This window comes from Meles meles, chromosome 20, assembly GCF_922984935.1.
Source record: "Meles meles chromosome 20, mMelMel3.1 paternal haplotype, whole genome shotgun sequence".
NCBI lineage: Eukaryota > Metazoa > Chordata > Mammalia > Carnivora > Mustelidae > Meles > Meles meles.
The window spans coordinates 10094692-10109998 of NC_060085.1; the positions used below are offsets into that span (position 1 = coordinate 10094692).

A 15307-nucleotide genomic window follows, 5' to 3' on the forward strand; every position below is an offset into this window, starting at 1 on the left:
GCTGTTGATACAGCACACCACCAGCCCTAGAGATGGGCAAAGAAATGGGCATGGCTGTGTACCAATAAAACTTGATTTATAAAAACAGGAGGCAGGTCAGGTTTGCTGAGCTCTGCTGTGGCAAGAGTGTTCTGAATGTGCTCCCTTCCCCAGTGATAGCCAGTTGTCCTGCAGGTGGTCCTTGCGGAGCCAGAATATATGTGTGTTGTTTTAGGAGTCAGTCACCTTTGAGGATGTGGCGGTGGGGCTCATCCAGGAGTGGGCGTTGCTGGACGGGGCACGGAGGAACCTGTGCCGATACGTGATCCTGAACAAGTGTGGGATCCTGGCCCCCAGGGGTAAGGCTAGCATCAGGCTTGTCCTTCTCCCATGCAGGTGTCTAATGCCTTTTAAGGGCCAGCTGCACGCCCTAGGAAGATGAGTGGGCTGCTGCAGGAAAACAGCCCCATCTGTATTATTCTAAATGCATGGGTCTCACCGAACTTGTCCTTGGGCTTCAGGGCTTCATCCCTGAGGGGCGGGGGAGGGGGTGTGTTTGTGGTGCGGTGTGAACCCTTGTGGAAGAGCTTCACTGAGTTCATTGGAGATTGGGTGTGATCACTTTGCTACCCCTGGCTCAGCGCCAGGAGCTGAAGCCCATGCGGAAGTGGCAAACCCACTGTGAACCCTCTCTACCTCTCTCAGCATGTGTATCTTTGTCCAGCAGTGGGGATTCCACCATGCAAACCCAATCTGGGCTCCTGGGTGGGGCCAGAGGAAGAGCTGAGGGCCCCATGGGTGTGGGTGGGTGTGTGCGGGGTGTCCACTGGGTGGGGGGGTGGTGTGCTGGGAAGGGTCAGTCTGAGAGCATTTCAGAGGCCCTTTATTGCAAGGGGAAATGAAACTCTCTGGGGCGAGGTTTCTCAAGTGAGTTCCTGTGGTGTTTTTTCTCTTCTGCTAGCCTTCTCCTACTCCTCTGTGGTCTCAGAAATGATCTGTTCACAATGAACACTGTTATGCTGTAAATAAGCAAATAAAAATAAATAAATTAAAAAAAAAAGAAATGATCTGTTCAAATGTCTCTCTTTTATTTATTTATTTATTTATTTTTTATTTGTTTATTTTCAGCGTAACAGTGTTCATTGTTTTTGCACCACACCCAGTGTCTCTCTCTCTTTCTTTTTTTTAACTGAGATATTCACATACCATAGAATCCACCCTTTCAGAATGTACAACTCACTGGTTTTCAGTATATTCACAAAGCTGTGCCGTCTTCACCAGTCTCTCCTCTCCTCCCATCTGCTTTCTGTGTGCACGGATTTGCCTTTTCTGGACACTTTGTATAAAGAGAGTCATAGAACATGTGGCCTTTGTGTCTGTCTTCTTTCATTAGTGTGATGTTGTCAAGTTTCACCCACATTGTAGCGTGTGTCAGAGCTTGGTTCCTTTTTAGGGCTGAGTAGTGTTCCTTGTGTGGGTAGACCACGTTTCGTTTGTCCATTTGCCTGTGGACAGACATTGCGTTTGTTTCTACTTTCTGGCTCTTGTGAATAGTGCTGTGAACATTCATGAACCAGATTCTATGTGGGTGTGTTTTCAATTCTCTTGGGTTGACACTTAGGAGTGGAGTTGCTGGGTTGTTTACTGAGCTTTTTGGGGAACCACCAAAGTGCTTTCTCAGGTGCACATACCATTTACGTTCCCACCGCTAGTGGCCGAGAGTTCCGATGGCTCCACATCATACCCACACTTATTGTCTAATTCCTCGTGGAAGGGAATGTTTCTCTGTATATTGTCTAATTGCCTCTTACTTGTTTCTCTGATAAGGCTGTCCTGGCGACATCTTTCTCAGTCCCGGGAGGACAGAGTTTCTCATCCCCACCCCCTGCTTCTGTCACTGTCACATTCCACACACAGCTGTCCTCTTCAGTGTCTCCCTTTGCTCCCTGATGCCTTCTTCCCTTTGGGTACCAGGCCAAGTTTAGGGTCAATATTTAAAAAATAATATTTTAAAAACAATAAATAAATATTTATTTTGGTCAATTTTGTACCACTTTTTCTGAAAGACCTTAATTTCTTCTTCTTTTTTTTCTCACTCATTTTAGATTGGGCATCTCAACTTAAATCCAAAGCATTGACTCCTGTGCAGGATATTTTGGAGGAAAATTCGTCCCAGGATATGCAAATGGTAAGATTCATGGGGGATTATCCTTGTTCCCTGTCTTGGGAGAAATTGAGGAATTTGTGAGTTGGAAATGCACACCAGAGCCAGAAAGACATTTGGGGGCATATCCAAGGACATGCCCACAAGGTCTGAAGGGAGTGGCCATGACTCATGAATTTGGGCAAACCCTGTTGTCACTCAAGACCCTTTCTCTTCGAATCCGGAGTAAACATTGCCATCAGTGTGAGTCAGACATCGATTGTGTGCAGGATGGTTTATTCCTCAACGGTCATGGGAAACTCCTGCCTTTTGGAGAAGCCCCATGGAAGTCATGAATGGGAGAAAGCCCGCAACGTCCTTGAGCCTCAACCCGCCTAAGCAAGGTGCACTTCTGAATGTGCTAGAAACCTGCCTCGACGGGGAGGAGAGCAGCCCAGGGCGCTCTGCGGGTGTTGGTGGGGTTTTTGTCGTCACTCACCCCTGGCCAGGAGCAAACTCGGCCTGGAGAGTTGATTCAGCCACATCCAGAATGGCTTCAGGAGGAACTCTAACCTAGACCTGACGAGAGAACCGTGGGAGAGAGGGTCGCCCTGACTATAAGGGATGTGGGAGAGCTGTTGCAGACCCCTCCCCACTGAGGAGAGAAGTCGAGATCCCGCACCTGAAATGAACCCTTGTCACAGCGTGGCAGAGCCTTCAGGTGGCGCGTTCCAGCGCACCGGGGAACAGACTGAGCCCCGCTACCCCCACCTTAGCACTGAGTTCCTGCTCTCCCCACTGTAGGAATTTCCAAGCTTTGGGTTTTCATTCTTGGGGATTTCCAAGATGAGGGTTAGGGTTTGGATAGAGGGACATACAGAACCCAGTTTCACTGCCAGGCTGGGCCTGTTTGTCCCAGAGCCAGTGAGATCTCTGGGCTCCCTCAGTCTGTCCCCCTCCACCCCTGTCATGGATGGTGTCTGTCTCAGGGTATCAGAGACGCCAGCCCTGTGGATGGGGTGGCAGGGCCTGGATGGTAGAGACCTGCTTCATTGCTTTGCTCTGAGCGTGCAGAGCCTTAACCCTGCACAGCCTGGAGTGGGCTGCAGGGGAGCTGAAGCCTTCACCCCTGCATGGCTCTCGTCAGACCCCAGGGCAGGCACGTCCTCCTCATCATTGGTTCACATTTTTGTTTAGGTGGAGATTGTCCTCCAGTAGCTGCTTGGGAAAGGGCTTGTTGCTTTGGAGGCCCTGAGGCCTGAAAATACCTCATTGGAGCTGCTGGATTGCAGGGGCCTCATCTGACAGGCTCGTTGCCGTAACCCCATGCATAGCATTCTGTGTGTCATTACAGAGGCCTCAACTAATGCTTGTTCCATGAAGGCGCAAACGCAGGCCCTCCAGGCCTTCACTGCCCCCGTGTCTTGATTAGCAGATGGACCCTGTGAGGGAGGAGAACTCACAAGGGACAACTGTCCTCTCCAGTTCCTGTGGGCTCTTTCTCCTCAGTATGGGATTCCAGCACCTTCCACAGAGTTCCACTCCCAGCTCAGTAGTGAGCACTGAATGTGGGAGAGGAGGGGGTTCTGCTGCTTCTGAGCCTCAGGAAACAAGCGGTCACAGAATGTTCTGAACAGGCAGAGGAGGTCCACCCGGACACACATGTGGAGAAACTGAGTGGTTCATCCATGAAGACACACAGCCCATAAGTGGTACAGCCACATTTGGAGCTGGGAGTCAAATCCAGGCCTAATTGCAGAGATTGCTGTCCTAGTGGCCAGGGTCTGCTGGCTAGGAATCCTACAACCTGCCAGGTGGTTGAAGGTGCTGGTGGTTCAGCTGGCCCTTCCGGGCATCATCGGGCCTCGTTGCAACGACCGAGGCCCCCATGGCAGCTCCGAGGCCTCCCTGTCACATGAGAATAAGGCCTTGTGGCCTCCTCAAGGCCAGCTAGGCCAGGGGAGGGCAGGCACATAGAGGGCTGGAGACAGCTCCCAGACGAACCCCGAAACAGGCTGAGGAAGCGGTCTCCAGGCTCAGCCCTTCTACTCTCCCAGCTGCCCTCCCATCCTCCGCCCCCATGCCGTGTCCCCTCCACGCTGCTTCAGGGCAGGGGGGATATTGGCTTGCGTGAACGTTGGATAAGGACAGGGTTCAGATGATGGGCTGTGGATGGCCGGGCAGATGTAAACATCTCTGGGCGAGAGTTTGGTCCCGTGATTGATGCCTGCCAAATAGACAAACACAGACTCTAAGAAAACACAGAACAACATTTATATTCAGAACCTAGGGCTCTTAGCCTTTCTTCAGTGAAGCACTTTGCAGTGCCTCTGAGGGCCTGTGGCCTAAGCCCCTAGCTGAACCCCCAGAACCAGAAAGGGCCGGGTTCACCTCTGTGTCTGTGGCGTGTTCAGTCCTTGAGACCCTCGGTGGCTGGTGCCTGCAGTTCAGTAGAGGAGTCACCAGACCTGAAGCTGCCAGACCTGCATGTCTGCCTTCTGACGGCACTATCCCAAAACTGAGGGTCCCTCAGGCCCAGAGCAGCTTCATTGCCGCCTCTGTCCTGCTCAGTCCCCTCTGTGCCTTCTCTTGGGGGCCGGGCTGGACCTGAGGATGCAGATCAGGTCCACAAGTGGAGACAGGGGGACACCTTTGATTCCAGAGGACTGTGTGCCTCTCTGGGTGTCACCTTGGTCTTCTGGATGTACAGTAAGCCTGGGAGGATGTTTGCTGTGAGGGCCAGCCCCAGCCAGGAAGGCCCATCGTTCAGCATTTCTGCCTATCACCCACCCTGAGGGACCTGCCCCATTTTCTTCCCATCCACCACCAAGTCCTTTGCACTTTCCCCCCAAGATATAACTTATCTCTGACTGCTCTTGCTGTCCCCAGTGCCACCACCCTCCCAGAGCCACTGATCGTTCACCAGGACCCCCTAGAACTGCTCCCCACAGGCTCCCATTTCTGCTGGGCCCCACCCTGGGCACAGAGGCTAGGGACATCCCTTAGAAATGCAGGTCCGGTCAGACACCTTCCCTGAGAGAGCAGCCACCAGTGGAGGGTTGTTCAGACCCTTTCTCTCACCACAGGGCTTCCTTCTGGGAATAACTTACTGACCGTGCGTCATGTGTGGAGGTCCACCTCCCCCCACTATCCCTCAGCCTGCTGGTCATCCGCACCCCTCTTTGCTCCAGTGTTTCCCCCGCTCCTGGAGGCTTCTCAGAGGTTGCCTCCCCAGCCCGGGTCCCCTCTCCATCTCATTTTGAGGTTGAAATTCTATCACAGTGATTCATTTTGTACTGAGATTAATCTGGACAAACTACATTGGGTGTGTCTCAGTTTTATCAGTGTGTTGCGCTGAGCAGGGTCCGCGTCGCAAATGCAGTCAGGGTGAAGAGCTGCCAGCGGACTCCATTGACTGTGTAACTCTGATCTGTCCTTGTCTAGGGGCTGAAGGCGGCCGTGCAGATTCAGAGGGTGGCCATGCCGGTGCCTGCACTGGGTGTCCCTGAGCTGGGGATGGCCGGGGATTCTGGTGAGTGAGCGCCAGGTGGAATCGGTGGCCTGGGGGTCTGGAACTTGTATCCCCCCATTCCTTTCCTCCGACTGCAAGCATTTCCCTGCACCAGAAGGAGAAAATACATAGTAAAGTCACATCACCATTCTTTATGCATTCAAGGGGAAAGGTGCTTTCTTAGGATTGTGGGCTGGGAATCTTTTTGGATTTTTTGTTTTGATCTTTGGTCTTTCTGTTAAGAAGGAGCAGACCCCCTTTACCTGTGGCCAAGTCCACGCCTCTTTTTGGGTAAGGTTAAAGTCTCCACAGTTACGTTGATGCTGAAAATGACAGTTGAATTTACTGTAAGTGGCATGTTTTAACCGCGCTTATAAAGAATTTAAATGGATATGTTTTAACTGAGTTTATAAAGAATGAGGTTAAAACAAACCACATGTCCTGAGAAGTGGGGGGAAAAATTAATTCCGGAGGACAAATAACCCCTTTTAGCTGTAATTGCAGGGCGTTTGTTTCCTTCCATCTTGCCTTCTAGTGAGAATAATAAACTTTATTTCTGAACAGTATCATCCAGTCTTGCATTTGGAATCTCTTATATCATCAACAGACTTAGACTGTGTAATGTGTTGCTCTTCTGTGTATTTTTGGTAAGCTTTCTGGGCAAGGCTTTGCCTTGAAGTACTCTTGAAGTACTTAGGGTACTGCGCTCTTGAAGTACTCTTCATACTTGGCTCACCTGTGGTGAGGCGGGCACTGGGAGACAGTCTCAAAATATTGGCCCCTTCCTGGGCGATCAGATTTTTCAACGAAGACCGGAATACAGTAGAAGCGTGCCCCATCTTGTGGGCAGAGGGGAGTTTCTGGAAATTGGAAGTGAGCCCTTGGGTTCTCAACTGCAGCACTACTGAATCTTGGGACCGGATCCTTGTCTGTGGAGGGGCAGGTCTGTGCTGGGTAGGGTGGTTAAAGTGTCCCGGACCTCCACCCACCAGATGCCTGGAGCGTCTCTTGTCTTGGTCCGCCAGGGGGTGCTGTCCTAACAAAGTACCACGGACTGCGTGGCTCAACCACAAAACTGGTTTTCTCATAGTTCTGGAGGCCAGAAGTCTAAGATCAAGGGATTGGCAGGGTTGGTTTTTCTCAGGGCTGTGATCTGTTCAGGCATCTCTCCTTGGCTTGTAGGTGGTTGTCTTCTTGTGTTTTCATTTTGTGTATGTGTCTGTGTTCAGATTTTGTTTTCTTACAAGGACACCAGTCATATTGGACTGGTCATATTGGTCATATTGGACAGTCAGATTGGATCTGACCTCATTTTAATAATGACCTCTTTAGAGATCTCATGTCCAAAGATGCTTGTATTCTGAGGTACTGGGTATTAATTAGGACTTTATCCTATGAGTTTTTAAAGGGACACAATTAAGCCCATTACAGCCCCTAGTCATGACAGCTGAAAATGTCTCCAGAAGCTGTGGCTGGTCCCTACCTCCCTGTACCCCAAGATCATATGCTGAAGTCCTAACCTCCCATGTGACCATATTGGATGGAGGCTGGGCCTTTAAGAATGAGGTTAAGGTTGCATGGGGTCACAAGGATAGAGCCCCAATACCATAGAACGGGTGTCCTTATAAGAAGGAGAGACACCAGAGCTCTCTCTAGGAAGACTGCTCTCACTAGCCCAACCACGTTGGCTTCCCGCTTTCAGACTGCCAGCCTCCAGAACTGTGAGGAAGTAAATTCCTGCTGTTTAAGCCACCCTGTCTCTGGGATTTTGTTATACAGCAGAGCTGACCGAGATACTTGTGAAGGGAGCAGAGGGAAGGGGAGAGTGGTGTGAGCTGACTGGAGAAGGTTGGGCTCCAGATCATTCAGGGCCTGGAAGCATGGGAGGAGATCCCGCCTGTGTGCTCAGGCTGCCAGGAGCCAGGGATGTGTTTGGGTGAGAGGTGCCATACATCTGCGGTTTTAGCAGGACTCTCCAGCACCTGGTAGGTGGCAGGGCCTCCGGGAGGATCCAAGCGGTGGGTGGAGGCCATGAGGAATGGGGTGGTAGTGGCTTAGACCAGTGGTGAGTGCGGAGTGGGTGTGGCGGGGTCCCTGAGAGCACTCCTGGTTGTGGTCATTTGCTAGGACCCCCAGGCCTTGGCCCATAGTCGTACTCATGGTGGTTTATCAAGTGAAGGGGCACAGAGCTGGAGCCTTAGCTGAAGTCTGGGGGAGTCCAGGAACGAGCTTCTGGAAGTCTCTGCCAGTGGAGTCACACGGGACATGCTTAATACCCCCAGCAACAAGCTGTGACAACACATGTGAGGTGATGTCTACCAGGGAAGCTCAGTAGAGACTCGGTGCCCAGGTTTTTCACTCAGGGCTGGTCGTGTCGGCACCCTCTGCCCGGCATGAACCTGACTCATGTTGGCAGGTGCTGGACTCCTGGAAGGGAAGCAGGCATTCAGCACAAACCAGTGTTTGTAGAAACAGTTTAAGCAGAGTGAGCCCCTCTTACCAGTTAGTATGGGGGAACCCTCTGGATATCCATGTTCCCAAGGGCCAGCAGTCAGGCCTGTTGTGTTAATTCTTGTCTACACTGTGGGGAATTGGGGAATGATTTAAGACACATGCAGGAGGTTGAGTTGAAATAATTTGCTGAGTCCTGTGTGCTTTCATTTACCAGACAATCCAGAGCATTCATGTGCCAAGCACAGTGTGGGGAGGGGGTGTAAAAGGAAAGGGAACCCAGGCTTGTTCTTCCAAAGCTTCCAATCCCATGAGGGTGGCAGAAAATAACGTACCTAAGGAAGCCAAAAACCATGGGGTTACAGATAGATAGAGGCTGTGAGGAAAGGGGGAGAGTCCTTCTAGAGGAAAGAAGGATACTGGGGAGGGGAGGCACTTTGAGGGAGTGACCTTTTAGTGGATTCAGAAAAGAAAGGCCTGATGTGGCATCAGCCATGGTGGGGATAGGGGCAGGAGGAAAGGGAGTGGGGTGGGTGAGGGTTGGGGAAGATGAGTGCTCCCTGTTGAGATAGCGTCACTGAGGTGTTCTTGTTTTGTTTTGTTTTTGTTTTTGATTAATTGTGGGGTCTTTGGAGTGTCTGGAGTTCAGGGGAAAGAGTCAGCCAGCGGTTTGGGCCCACTGATGCCCAGAGTGGGTGAGCCTGCCAAGGCAGAGGCTGAAGGTGAGAAGGGTGAGGGATGGAGGAGGGTCTTGTACAGGAGACTAAGGAAGCTCGGGGGTAGTCACTTCAGGGTGGAGGGACTGGATCACCACACACACTGACTGAATACCAACCAGGGATGGGGGGGTCACTGGTGGTCTGAGTGAGATGACTGTCCTTAGAGTGGTGGGGATTGTGAGTGAGTGGGAGGTGAGGAAATGGATGGTGAGTTGGTTGCTCACAGTGGGGAACAAAAACAGTAAGTACGTAGAGGGAAAAGCAGAGTGTTTTGGCTTAAATTGTGGGCCCCCAAAAGGGTATATCGAAGTCCTAATTAGCCACTGGTGCCTGTGCCTGTGACTAGGACCACACTTGGAAATAAGTGTCTGCAGCTGCTATGGAGTTAAGCTGAGGTTGGGATGGGGGCCTCTCATCCAATATGACTGGTGTCCTTTTAAGAAGAGAAACATGCATCTGTCTTTGGCTCAGGTTGTGATCCCAGGGTCCTGGGATCAAGTACAGCATCAGGCTTCCTGGTCAGCGGGGAGCCTCCTTCTCCCTCTCCCTCTGCCCCTCCTCCCTGTGCTCACTCTCTCAAACAAATAAATAAATAAAATCTTAAAAAAAAAAGATAGAGAGAGGGAGAAACATGCCAGGGGGAGACAGGGACACACAGGGGAGAGGACAGCCGTGTGATGACAGATGCAGAGATTGGAGGGATGTAGCTGCCGGCACAGGACCACCCTGGATTCTGGACAGCCACCGCCAGAAGCCAGGAGGAGGCAAGGAGGGATTCTATGCAGAACCTCAGAGTGGCACTCGGCTGACACCTTGGTCTTGGACTTCTGGCCTCCAGAACCAAGAGAGAATATGTATCTGTGGCTTTAAGCCTCTCAGTTTGCCTACTTTGTTATAGCAGCCCCAGGAGGGGAATACGTGGGTCAGAGATTGGACATGGTTCAGGTTTTCTTTTTCAATCATCTGTAATTTATTGTATTTATTTGTATGATATACATTATTCTTTAAGTCAGGATTAATTTCTAAGGGGCAGTGTCCTGTCACAGGGTGAGGTGAGGGTGCAGGAAGACAAGGGATGGTGTGTGGGGGGGGGTGGTCACTTGCTTGTCTGTAATAGGCCGAGCCAGGAGGCCCTGTGGGGATGGAGGGGTGTGGTTGGTTTGAAGGCAGGAAGGGGAGATGCTGCCTTCTCACAGGCAGACTTGGGTTGCTGGCAGCTTCTCTGTCCCCTACTTATGGTTTTAAGTCCTGGAGTTCTGCTGGCCCTGCATAGTGGGGCAGAGGAAGGTGCCGAGCAACTGCTGACCCAGGGCTGAATCAAGGGGCGTTGGGGGGGGGGTGCCCCAGAAACTCCAGAGTCTGTTGGTGAATTGAGACTGTGACTCCAGAAATTTGGAATGGAAAGAATGTGTGTGTGTGTGTGTGTGTGTGTGTGTGTGTGTGTGCCTGTTCTTCTCTGTAAGTGTATGTGCACGTGTATGCATGTTTTCTGTGTACATGCGTCTGCATGTTTACACGACCGCAGGCATGTGTATGTGTGAGTGAACACGGGTGCGTAAACGTGAGTGCATGTAAGTGCATGTGTGTGTCTCTTATATGTGAGTGAGTGCATATGTGCGTGCACATATGGTCACTCACAGTCGGGGTGGGTAGCCTTCGGACCTGTGGGTGTGCTCACGGGGCCTCCCGGCTTCCCTCCTCTCCGAGATGTAGCTCTGCTTGCCCAGGACCCCACCTGGCTCCAGAAGGAGAGCACAGAGGAGGAAGCTGGGGTGCCGGGGGTACTGATCACCTGTCTGCAGGTAAGTAAGAAATCCCTGTTGCTCTTCTTTCTTGCTTGGGCCTTTATCCTCTTCCCTTCGCCTGGAGCTTCTTCACCCCACAGGGCTGGTCTCCAGGCCTCCAGGCACTGGACCTCCTGTAATGGGTGTGTGTGTGGGGGCTGTGTGGGACAACCCAGGCAGTGGTCTCACTGCTTCATTCAGACCTCCCTTAGCTGTGGATGCCTCATTCTGCTGAGCATCAGGAGGGAAAACAGCAAGGATGTCTGCTGTCCTTGCTGCTTAGTTTTCACGGTCTCTTGGGGCAAACCATTGTCATTTACCAAATACTTCTCTCTCGCCTGCAACACGCTCAGGTCTGCTGGACACTGGAGCTGGAAGGGAATAAAACTGCCGTGGTTTCCTGGCTAGTTGCCAACGGCTCAGTCCTTTGATGCCACGTGTCTGGACGCTGTCCCTCAGGGAGGAACAAGCAGAAGGAGGAGAGTTCTGGTTCTGGGGTCTGAGCCAAAGGGCAGATTCTGAGACCTCAGAACTCCTGGTTCTGGTGAGGTGGCCCCTGACTGAGCTGGGATGCGTGTGTGTTTCAGGAACCCGTCACCTTTGCTGATGTGGCTGTGTTGTTCACCCCAGAGGAGTGGATGTTTCTAGACTCTGCCCAGAGAAGCCTGTACAGAGATGTGATGCTGGAGAACTATAGGAACTTGGCCTCCGTGGGTAAGGGCCAGCTCATTGCTTCCTCTACACACTCCTGCGACACCTATGCATCCCCAGAGATGTGCTGGTTTGGGAAAGCAAGAGGTGAAAAAACAGACAAATCCTGCTGTCATGGTGCTTACTGTCCAGGAGTTTCCTGTGGGAATGAAGGCCTCTCTGCTGCTCTCTGTTTCTCCATGGTTAAAAGTTTCTGGGCTTTTCAGTTGTCTATCTGAGTGAGGCCCTGGGTTTTGGGGACTAGGGAATCCCATTGTTCTTTGGGACCCAGTGAGGGGGCTTGTACTTTCCTTAGTGAAAGAGCTCTGCCATGCCCATGAGAATGTAGGCGGGCTCATTTTGCTCTTCCTGTCTCCAGTGCCCCTAGAGACTTCAGAATATCAACCCTGGTTAACGGCATGCCCGGTCTGCTAACACCCTGCACCTTTCCACAGGAGCAGGAGATCAGCTAGGCAAACCCAATATGCTCTCCCCTTCGGAGCCAGGAGAAGAGCTGTGGGCCTCTGAGAGAAGAACCTTCCCAGGAACCCGTCCAGGTGAGCAGCAGGCAGATCAGGGAGCACCAGCTCTGATCACGAGATGAGTGTTAGGTTTGGAAATGGTCAGTAAGGGAAATGCTTTCATTGCCCTTGACAGAGCCACTTTACTAGATTCTGCCTCCTTCCTTTTTTTTAAAAAATTTTATTTATTTATTTTTATTTATTTATTTTTTTTTCCCTTTTTATTTATTTATTTTTTTTCAGCGTAACAGTATTCATTCTTTTTGCACAACACCCAGTGCTCCATGCAAAACGTGCCCTCCCCATCACCCACCACCTGTTCCCCCAACCTCCCACCCCTGACCCTTCAAAACCCTCAGGTTGTTTTTCAGAGTCCATAGTCTCTTATGGTTCGCCTCCCCTCCCCAATGTCCATAGCCCGCTCCCCCTCTCCCAATCCCACCTCCCCCCAGCAACCCCCAGTTTGTTTTGTGAGATTAAGAGTCATTTATGGTTTGTCTCCCTCCCAATCCCATCTTGTTTCATTTATTCTTCTTATTTGTTTATTTACAGCATAACAGTGTTCATTGTTTTGGCATCACACCCAGTGCTCCATGCAGTACATGCCCTCCCTGTTACCCACCACCTGGTTCCTCAACCCCCCACCCCCCACCCCTTCAAAACCCTCTGGTTGTTTTTCAGAGTCCATAGTCTCTCATGGTTCATCCTTTTTTTTTATCCATAATGCTCTACTCTGGTTTCATAGAACGATCTGTCCTGCCTCCTCTTCACATTTGTCATGTCCATGTGTATAGTTTATCATGTGTGTGTTTTATATGTATATAGCATGTGTATGCTTTGTCCCGTGCCTCCCCACCTGTGTGTTCTTGCTAATACTTTCTCTCCATTTCAGTCTCAATCTTCCTAGAACTCTTTCTTAGTAACTTATCTACCATTCCATTGTTTCTATGGTTATGTGACTCCTTAAAATTTCCTTTACTCTTTGATACATTCCTCCTCTTCACAATTTTCTCCCATAGTTAGAATCAGTATTTATATTTTACTTTTTAAGAAAGAGATGATTTATTTGTGAGAGAGAGAGTGTGCACACGAGTTGGGGGAGGTGCAGAGGGAGAGGAAGAGAGAGAAGCTCAAGCAGACTCCCCACTGAGCGTGGAGCCTGATGTGACACTTGATCTCACAACCCTGAGATCATGACCTTAGCCAAAATCAACAGTCAGACACTTAACTGACTGAGCTACCCAGGTGTCTCTAGAATCAGTATTTAAAAAAAAAAAATCCGCATGTTCTCTGCTTACTTTTTTGGTGGCCTTGGTCCCACAGTTTCCTTCCCTGTGTACTTAATTTTTCTATCCTTATTCATTCCAGAACCTCAGCGTCACCCCCAAGATTCAGTTTCTCATCCAGATATTTTGGCAGAGATTCCATCCACTGGCATGAAAAGGGTAAGGTGCCCAAGGGTTTTTCTTAGTCCTCTGTTGTAGGACAAGTCTGGGGTTGCTGTAGGTTAGAAAAGCAGAACAAGAGGCCAGAGAGGGAAAGATTGAGAGAGAGGAGAGAGAGAGAGATTCAAGGCAAGTGGTGTTCACGCAGGGGAAAGCAGGTTCTTGGGAGAGAGTCTGAATGTCATGAATTGGGGAAAACCGTCCATGTTGAACAAGGCGTGTGTTTCCCAGAGTTTCCATAGCAGCCACGTTTATAAATGTGAATAGACATCAGGTGTTTAAAACTTAATTTGCCTCTAACTCGGCCAGACTGCCTCTAAGAGGCCTCCTGAATATAATGAAAATGACAGCTCTCTGTGGCAGAGCATTCACTTGAAGGGACTCGGGAGAAACGGTGCAGACACACTAAAGTGGTAAAAAGCTTCAGCACCAGAAATGCCTTTTTCCTATGAATGTAATAGAGCCTTTGGTCCTCCTATTTTCCTCAATTGACAGGAGCAACCTCAGACTGGAGAAAAACTCTATAATTACAGTGAATTTGGGGAACCCTTTCACGGCATCAAACCGCTTTTTCAATACCAGAGAATTCATGCTGGAGGTGACCCCTGTGAATGCCACGAGGGTGGAAAATCCTTCTTCCAGCCCGCTCACTTAATCATGCCAGACAAAATCCGTCGTGGGGACAAAACCTTCGTGTGTAACAAATGCGAGAAATCCTTCAGATACAGCTCGGACCTGATCAGGCACGAGAAGACTCACACGGCGGAGAAGTGCTTTGAATGTCAGGAGTGTCGGCAAGCCTTCAAGTATTCCTCAAATCTGCGGCGCCACCTGAGGACTCACACTGGAGAGAAGCCTTTCGAATGTGCTCAGTGTGGGAAAACCTTCACTAGGAACTTTAACCTAATTCTGCACCAGCGAAACCACACGGGCGAGAAGCCCTACGAATGTAAGGACTGTGGGAAAGCGTTTAATCAGCCATCCTCTCTGAGGAGCCACGTGAGGACTCATACAGGAGAGAAGCCCTTTGGGTGCAGTCACTGCGGGAAAGCCTTCAGGGAGCACTCGTCGCTGAAGACACACCTGCGCACTCACACCAGGGAGAAGCCGTATGCGTGTAACCAGTGTGGGAAGCCCTTCCGGACGAGCACTCATCTGAACGTCCACAAGAGGATACACACTGGGGAGAAACTGTATGAGTGCGCTACTTGTGGGCAGGTCTTGAGTCGCCTCTCAACGCTCAAGAGTCACATGCGAACTCACACGGGAGAGAAGCCCTATGTGTGTCAGGAATGTGGGCGAGCCTTCAGTGAACCTTCATCCCTCAGGAAACATGCAAGGACACACACTGGCAAGAAGCCCTATGCCTGTCAGGAATGTGGGCGAGCCTTTGGTCAGTCTTCACACCTTATTGTGCACGTGAGAACTCACACTGCAGGGAGACCCTACGAATGCAGTCAGTGTGAGAAAGCCTTCAGGCACAGCTCTTCACTTACTGTGCATAAAAGAATTCATGCCGGGAGAGAGAACGTTAGGAATGGTGGCCTGCCTTTATCAGTGTCCCATCCGTATAGTGGGCCCCTTGCTGAGTGACTTCCAAGTTTTAAAAATATATGTGTTCCAGGCTATAATCATCTCTTGTAGTACTTGTTTTAGCTACATCACATGTTTTGATACATATTTGCATTTTGGTTGAAATCTGAATATTGTCTTAGTTTCTATTATCACTTATTCTTTGGCCTGTGAGTTATTTATAATTAGATTTTAAAACAACAGGACATGAGTATATTTTTATAGAGCTATAATTACTTATAGTGAAATTCATAAATCTTTTTTTTTTAATTTTTTTTCCATTTTATTTATTTTTTTTCAGCGTAACAGTATTCATTGTTTTTGCATAACACCCAGTGCTCCATGCAAAACGTGCCCTCCCTATTACCCACCACCTGTTCCCCCAACCTCCCACCCCTGACCCTTCAAAACCCTCAGGTTGTTTTTCAGAGTCCATAGTCTCTTAGGTTCACCTCCCCTCCCCAATGTCCATAGCCCCCTCCCCCTCTCCCA

At 50.2% G+C, this 15307-nt stretch overlaps 1 protein-coding gene across 7 annotated transcripts in view; it reads left to right on the forward strand.

Annotated features, from left to right (window-relative positions):
- The window catches only part of ZNF333 (zinc finger protein 333), a 36495-nt gene extending 21525 nt beyond the window's left edge, over positions 1-14970 (forward strand). For 4 of the 7 annotated variants that reach the window (XM_045992199.1, XM_045992197.1, XM_045992196.1 and 1 more), the window contains 7 exons: positions 2085-2167; positions 5567-5654; positions 10511-10605; positions 11175-11301; positions 11733-11834; positions 13167-13243; positions 13739-14970. In XM_045992199.1, coding sequence (XP_045848155.1) covers positions 2159-2167; positions 5567-5654; positions 10511-10605; positions 11175-11301; positions 11733-11834; positions 13167-13243; positions 13739-14836 — 1596 coding nt within the window. In that variant the 5' untranslated portion in view covers positions 2085-2158 and the 3' untranslated portion in view covers positions 14837-14970. Of the gene's footprint in view, positions 1-214; positions 339-2084; positions 2168-5566; positions 5655-10510; positions 10606-11174; positions 11302-11732; positions 11835-13166; positions 13244-13738 lie in introns of all 7 variants that reach the window. The other 3 variants (XM_045992194.1, XM_045992193.1, XM_045992195.1) reach the window with 2 other exon arrangements.
- The last annotated feature ends 337 nt before the right edge of the window (positions 14971-15307 follow it).